The sequence below is a fragment of the Gordionus sp. m RMFG-2023 genome, chromosome 1, assembly GCF_954871325.1.
Source record: "Gordionus sp. m RMFG-2023 chromosome 1, tfGorSpeb1-WG-v2, whole genome shotgun sequence".
Classification (NCBI taxonomy): domain Eukaryota; kingdom Metazoa; phylum Nematomorpha; class Gordioida; order Chordodea; family Parachordodidae; genus Gordionus; species Gordionus sp. m RMFG-2023.
The window spans coordinates 83168758-83177166 of record NC_088775.1 but is presented as its reverse complement, the minus strand read 5'-3'; the positions used below and the strand labels follow the sequence as shown (position 1 = coordinate 83177166).

The window sequence follows — 8409 nt, the reverse complement described above, 5'->3', positions numbered from 1 at the left end:
AAAAAGGAACTTTCTGTCCAGAAAATGCCTATGACAAATTTTGTATTAAAAAAAATCTGAAAAATTTGATATTTCCCATAATATTAAGGACGCCTCCAAAGTCACAAAATTTCTCAAAAAAAAATGATTTTCGCATTTATACATTGTACACGTTCAGCCTAGATTTCGTAAATAATAAATAAGTAAATATTTTTTTTTTTAAAAATAAATAAAATTTTGACTTTGGATTCACTGCACCCTAAGTCTCCAGTGAATTTTTATCCTAAAGCTTAATTTTTTATTCACAATTAGAAAAATAATATTAATTAACTTTATAAGAAGCTAAATCTTGTGTTTTTTTTTCATATGTCACACTATCTTTTTATTTATTTTTTTTAGTTTAACGAATTAAAAAAATTTTTTAATATTGATTATAAATTATATAAAAGATTATTTGATTAATAAATATATTTAACTTATCATTTTCTAATGTCAAATACGAAAATAAAACACAGTATTCATTATTATTTCTGATCCATTTTAATAATTTATTTCTATCTACACTATAAAAAATATATATTACATAATACTTATATATATGTATGCATTGCTCGGAAAATATATTTTTTAAAAAAATTATAGAATTATAAAGTTTTTTTTCTAATATTAAAAATAAAAAATAAGTCAAAGAGTTAATGAACGGTGTTGGAAACATGACATGATTTTCCAAAATAACAATAAAAAATAAATAAATATATACTTTTTTTTTGTATTATGTTAACGGTAATTTGAAATGAATTACGAAAAGTGCTTGGTGCTATATTTAATTTGTGTCAATATAGGTTACGCATACCGTATCATTTTGATTAGGGTATTTTCATTAATTCATTCGTTAATAAAATTAAATATTTATATATATGAGATTTTTAAATATCAATAAATACTATTATTTATCAAAATAAATTAAGTCTATTATTTAAATATGAAAATAAAAAATTAAGTTTTTATCATATTACTATTAAAAAAAAGCTAGCACTGTAACTATATTATATTAATTTTATTACTAGATTTATATATATTTTTTTTACCATAAGACTGAAATTAATATACTTTATAAAAATATTTAAGCGAATTTTAATATATAGGAGGGATATCTTCTTTGTTGTCCCAAAAAAAATTTTTAATTGAAAATAATAATAAATAAATTCCCAATTTTATTTACCGACCGACACTTATAATTAATTAGGATAGTGTTGTGAGCTTATCAAGCATGGTAAAAGAAAGTCAGGTCTTTTTTTATTTAGGTTTATACCGAAAGTTTTTGTCACTTCAGGCAATATCAATTTAGGAATAAACTATCATAACATCAGGATATAAATTGAGTCTTATTTATAGCAAAAATGAAATAAACAATAAGACTCTTTAACGCTAATGCAAATAAAATGTTAAGAAAAGATTAAAGAAACATCATGAAATGCAAGCGTCATTGATTTAATATCTCGGTAAATTGAATACTTTTGTTGACACTCCTATTTATAAAAAAAGTGTCGTATTTATTATTATTTAAAATCATGCTTTTTATTAAAATACAAATTTGTGTAATTATGTGGGGAAAACTTAATTTTTTCTCTCTCTAGGGTTATGGTGATATAAAACTAAAAATTATATCAGAGCCTTTTAAGCTTTGCGTGTCTAATTTCGAAATTGAAAAACGCCATTTCAAACCTAGTAGTTAAAGTTTAAAACAATATATTTTACCGATTCTGAATGGAAACATTAAAAGAAAAAGAAAGAAAGAAACTCTACAAGGTAGAAAAAAAAGAAAATACAAATAAATTAATGAATCCACAACAAGAAAATAAAATTATTTTTTTATTTCCGAAAAAAGAAATTATTTACAAATTTTTCCATAAAATGACAACACCTAAATAATCTTGTCACGTCTTAGATATTAGGGTAAAGAACCCTGGTTTCAATGAGTTCTCAAATTAGACAAATTTGATATATATATATAATATATTCTTTTTTAAAAAATCATTTTTTTGTTTGATAGGTGTAAATAAAATGTTCAACGCATTCTTCCTTTTGTACTGGGCTATTATATCGGTGATGGGATGGATGATTATGGTAATTATTGTTAACATAATTAAATTAAACTAACATATCATTGTACTCTAGAAATATTTTATTTAATTATAGACAAACAAAATATTATGTTTTAAAATATTCAATCTCTTTTTTAAAATAATTATTAAAAAAATTAAATTTATTCTTAATTCATAAAGAATTTTCTATTATTATAAGCTTGCCCACATTAGTATTTTATTTATTATATGCATCATATATCAACAGGCTGAACAGTCACTCCAAATCTTTCAAGGCAATTCAAACATAACTCGATTGGTGAAAAGCTTATCGAGCGCTGAAAACTCCGCCGCCGTTTTGTCGACTTTATTAAAATTGATTCCGAATAAAAAAATATTGAGCAAAGGTTTCGCCACGAAAAACGAGAAAGGAGATTACGATTTCAAATTTAACGATACGCATTTAATGGATATGCTCTATAACAAAAATGGTAGCAAATTATTAACAGTTAGCGAGTTAGAGGTATCTGGTGGAAATTTTCCCGTACCTTTAGGCCATCATTCCAGATTAGGGCCTCAGAGAAGATTTCATATATCGGCTATCGAAAGTAATAAAACAACAGATAAAGTGTCCAAAAAATCTGGATTGGATTTTATGAATCTACTCATGGGATTGAGTCAAGGATTGCCTATGGGTAGCAACCTATTTAGCAGTTTAACTAGCATGACGAAAACATTGCAACCCTCAAGTGAAACACCTTCAAATTCACTAAAATTATTATCTACTACAGTGACTAATCCTGACCGCACAGAGAATTCTGTCGTTATGGAAAGCCACGATCAAATTCATCACCAACAGAAGCGCAGAACGGACAATAATTTTGACTCAGCTACTGTATCTCCAATAGAAGATAAAGAAAGCTTGAAATACATAAAGGATTCAAATAATATGGATTTACCAATCAACTATGAGCCAAACAATGAAGCGTTGAAAGATGACAGCCCGTCGAAAATTATGAATGAGGAATACACAGAAGTAAATGATCAAAATAAATCTCAAACTGTAAAAAATATCCATTCAAGTCAGAGTAAAATAAAATTTTTTAAAACTGGAACATACCCAGGATTGTTAAATAGTAAAGAGGGCAAAATTCAAGGAAGTTCACAATTAGATCTTTACAACGTAAAAAATAGACCTTTTTACATTACGTCAGAGAATGAATTGAATCACAATGTAGCAAAAGAACCATCGTCCTCAGATGCAGTACCAAACTTAGCACAATATGGGCAGGATGGGTATTTACATCCACAATCATCAAATGTTGATTTATCATCAGATCAAAATTTTGATGGCTATAATAATAATATGCAAGGCAACCAAAATAATTATAATCAAGGTGTGCCCTCTATGTTTAACCATCCTTCGGAAGAGCAGCATATGGAAAACTTTGCATCATATGGTCAACCACATCAATTTCCTATGGAAAATGAGAATCAACACTATGTACAACACATTGACCCTTCTAATATGCCAAACTTTGACCCGTCATCTCTTCATAATCAATATATTGTAGATCAAAGTGATCCAAACTCTCAGCAAGAAGTTGAAAATCCTAATCAACAAGAAGGTGGTAACAATAATCAACAAGAAATTGAAGGCCATCATCAACAAGAAACAGGAATAAATACTGCAAATGATCAATCCTCTGTAATTCATGAACCTTATCCACATTCTTTACATAATAATTTCGCCTCGCCTCCTTATAATACAGCTGATCAACCTCAATCAAATATTGATGACCAAGGAAGAGTTCATATCCAAGGACAATATGTTGATAGATTACCTCCCGACTCAATGTATCCCCCATCTTCTATCCATGCTGCCTTGCCAGCATATCAAGATCAATCTAATGGAATGTTTTCTTCTCAAAATCATTTAAATTATAGATCACCAGAACCCCAAAATATAATTCCTCACAATAACCATATTACTGGATATTCGGGTGACGTCAATTCCACCAGAGAATACATAACTAATGCCAATTCAAATCCGTCAATGGCTAATAAAAATATTCAACCCACTCCTATTGATGCCCCTCAGTTAATATATCATGAAACTAATGATGACAATGTAAAACAGTCAACCTCGTTATCATCACAATTCACCGATTCTGGCGAACCTGATTCAGAAAAGTCACCCACTGGATCAGTTATTCCTTCATCACAAGTTTCAGATCAATCTCAGGCTGCTTATGATAATATACAATATACCCCAGGTAATAGTGTGTCACACTTAAGGCAGAATAACGAACAAGGCATATTTGATGATATTAAAAGTCTAAGTGGTGGTCGCTACTCGCCTTATCTGACTCAAAGCGGGTATGCGCAATCAAGAGGAAATATTGATGGCCCTCCAGAAGAAAATATGGCCCCAGCAATGGGTGGAAATATATTACCTCAAGAAGAGTTTTTTATACCCTCTTCGGATAGTGAGACACCTTCAGGAGAAGGTTACGATACTTTTCAAATAGGGGAGAACCAAAGAATACCTTATAGTGATAGTTCTAGTGGAGATGAAAATTTTCTTGACGAGGAATATATGAGTGCTCGGAGTAATCATCAACCAGGATTAGAAGCTACTTCATGGAGGAATCCCCAAAACAGTTATGCCAGCAATAATCCTTTAAATGATGTATCTCAACATTCCCATGGAATTGCGGCTCAATCGTCGAATATTATGTCTAAATCTAAACCAATGTACAATAGTTTAGCTGGTCAGGCATCTTATGTACAATCTTCAAATTTTGGAACCCAATTTTCTGGTTATCCTAAAATACAACAACCCCCAGCGTCAAAATCTTACCAAACTAATGGTATTATAGGTAAATATAACTTTTTAAGAAAAATAGTTAATTAATTATAATTTCAAAATAAATTAATCATATTTTTAATTATATTAGGAGTTAATGTCAAATGCAACTTAAATCGGAACGAATTAATATTTACTGTACATTTTAAGAATAAATTTTTTGGATTAGTATACACTAAAGGATACTATAAAGTTGAGCAATGTAGAACTAGAGGTCATGGCTCACAAACCGTTTCATTAGTTTTACCTTTAGATGGTTGTGGGAATTCCATTGTCAGCCAGGTAAAATATATATTAAAATATAAAATTTATAAATGTAATAGGGTTGGGATTTATCTTCGGGAGTCACTACCTTTATAAGCAGACTTGTAATCATATTTGATACCATATTGGGAATTATTACATCGCATGATACAGCCTACAAAGCCACGTGTACTCTGGGAGGTGCAGGGGCTCCTGCTTTAGAATCAGGAATTCAAGTTCCGTAAGTTGATAAATATACATGATTGAATGTTAGAATAAAATTTGTCACTTATGATATTTAAAACATAATTAAAGGATGCTATTACCACATGGTATGCAACCGACTTCTATGACTATGCCGCCAGCATGGATGTCCATTGTGCAAGGTAAAGATCCGCAAGCACCACCTTCCCAAATTTTAAATCTGGGACAGATAGGGACTGTTGTCATTAAATTGCATGATACTCAAGGTTTATTATGCTTATCTTTTTTAATTTAAATTTATAACAACAAAAATATAATCAAGGTCACTTTGACATTTACGCTTTCAATTGTTTTGCGCATGATGGAATGGGCATGGGACGAATTCAGTTACTTGATTTTAACGGATGCCCAATTCATACTCAAATAGTTGGGCCTCAGAGTAGAGAAGTCTCTCATGGCTCTCTATCAATTTTTTTCCATTTCAAAGTCTTTAAATTTCCGGATGTTAACAACGTATATTTTGTGTGCGAAATCAAAATATGTTACAAGAAATGCCAACAGGTAGTAAAATACTAATATGTGTATATCTGTACATACAATACTTATTTATATTAAATACAATACTTATTTATATTAAATACAGCCTAATTGCGGACTGTTCTCAGCGAGCAAACATCGTAAAAAAAGAAATCTAGAGGAATTGTTTTCACCTATCATATGGCATCATGAACTAAATGATACATCACATTTCAACATAACTAATGAGAATAACGGAACCTTAAATAATATGGTAATCAGCCATTCAAAACTAAACGATACTATCCCTAAGGATGAATCTCTACATAATCAAATTGCAAACGCAATTGATGGAGTCAAAACCAGCACAATATTCCAATCAATATTAGTGAAAATACCTATGGAACAAGAGGATGAATATCTTGAATTGAAAAGCAAATCTGATTTAAATTTGGTTTCCCAGGATCACAAAGAAAAACAATTTTCTCATGAATCAGGTGATTAATTTAGTTAACATTTATTAATATATATTTTTTTAAAATTAATATCAAAATTTAATCAAATTTAGAAGATGACATATTATCGAACGATGTGAACGAGATCCCCTCAAAAAAGGATAAAAATGCGGATTTAAATCATGATTTAGTTCGAAAAATGGAGAAGAAGGAAGTATGCATATCCAAGACTACCTTCGCCACATCGTTGGGATTTTTATTTACTCTGATAATAATAGTCGCCACCATTTCCTTTTACTTTCTCACAAAAAAACAGATGAAAAAAATGAGTAGCAAACTCAGCTCCTTCGATAACAGCGAATATTACGAAAACGGCAGTGAAAAGGATTCAAAACATATACTATCCAAAGATTATGGTTCTTGGAGATCACCAGCTGCCCAAAAAAATGGTTCCGATAAGAAACCCAATGATATTAGCAATAAAAATACCTTCCCGTTGAGATTACATCCCATATTTGTTTACAAATCATAATAAATTTTAATCGCTCATTTTTTTTTCCTATTTTTTTTTATACCCTTCGCCCCATTAAAAACAAAATTTGACGTGATAGTCTTACGATATTATTTTAGCCCATAACATAACAAAGAATATATACCCTTAGCCGTTTTGAAACCTAGCACCCGCGTCTTTCAACCAAACATATACTTACTTTTGATTTGTTATAACATTTTATAAGTGCCTTTTGTACGATATATTAATTACTTAAGAATATGCTATTCCGATGTTTGCCAAACTCATGATATTTTTTTTATATATAAAAAAAAATTGATTATGATGTAAATTAACTTATGTAACAATAAATTTACCATTTATAAATTTTTTTTTTATTGTGTAAATTATTTAATATAAAAACAAAATATGATTTATTTTTTTGACATTAAAAATAAAATTTGATAGAAATTTCATTTTAATTTTACATTAAATCTTACAAAATACCATAAACTTACGGTGATTTTTGTATAGAGGAATTCACAATTGAGATTCATATTAAATATAAAAAAATTAACTTTTAAATGAAGATTGAAATATAAAACGGGTCAAATCGATCCCTAGTTATAATTGTTCTTAAAAAAAAATTTAAACCCGGTTTCAAAAATCGTATTCTATCCATACTTAAAATGGTTCCTGACACCAATAAATGAGCATTAAATTCAAGCAATTGATAGAGCAATCGTATAATGCCCATGCTAAATAATTTTCAACTATTCATTTGCATTGCTTTCAATTTCTTTAACCGATAAAATGAATATCATAATTAATAATTATTTAGTTAAGAAATCATATCCTCATAGGACAGAATTTTTGTGATTTATTTTCACGAACTTTAATGTCTGTGGTAACTTTTACTTGCCTTTATTCAGATTTTGAATTTAACCGTATCATTTCTAATTGTCCTCATGGTTATACATTAAAATTAATATATGGTTTTTTTTGATTTGCTAAGACTGAACGCCACTTAAAGAACAACGTTTTAGATTGACTTAAATTAGTTTTTGTCAAAACGAAAAATATTTTTATAAACCTTATTCAAAAATATATTTAAAAAAGAGTAACGAATTTATTACCTTTGGTTAATATATGTATAAAATAAAAGACTAATTTTATATCTAGTTTCTTTGAAGCTTTAGATATTGATGTTTAAATTTTTAAAGGAGCAAATAAATAAAATACTGTAGCCTATGGATTTATAATAAAGAAAAATAAGAAAGAAAAGCAATTTTACACACAAAAAAAAAGAAGATACGTTCAAAACTTTTTCTTCTAGCCGAATTATTTTTATTCATAAACACCGCTTTTTTAACTAGATAATATCTATATGGGATATATTTTTTAATCACTTCAATATCCATTTTAATCTTTTTTAGATTAGAATTTAAATGAATAACTGCGAGATAGATAGAATAGGTAACATAAAATGAATGTAAAATAACTAATTATATTTCTCATTTTGAAATATTTGAAAATATCTTTTAAACGTTAAATTTTTTTTAAAGTTTA

General features: G+C 28.5%; 1 protein-coding gene across 1 annotated transcript; it reads left to right on the top strand.

Moving 5' to 3' along the window:
* Positions 1–2043: 2043 nt before the first annotated feature.
* LOC135930834 (uncharacterized) lies at positions 2044–6914 on the top strand. The gene is made up of 8 exons (XM_065467622.1): positions 2044–2106; positions 2332–4945; positions 5024–5214; positions 5256–5416; positions 5491–5645; positions 5702–5940; positions 6023–6392; positions 6464–6914. Exons 1-8 carry the CDS (start codon positions 2044–2046, stop codon positions 6880–6882), a joined length of 4212 nt encoding a protein of 1403 aa, XP_065323694.1. The 3' UTR covers positions 6883–6914.
* Positions 6915–8409: the final 1495 nt, after the last annotated feature.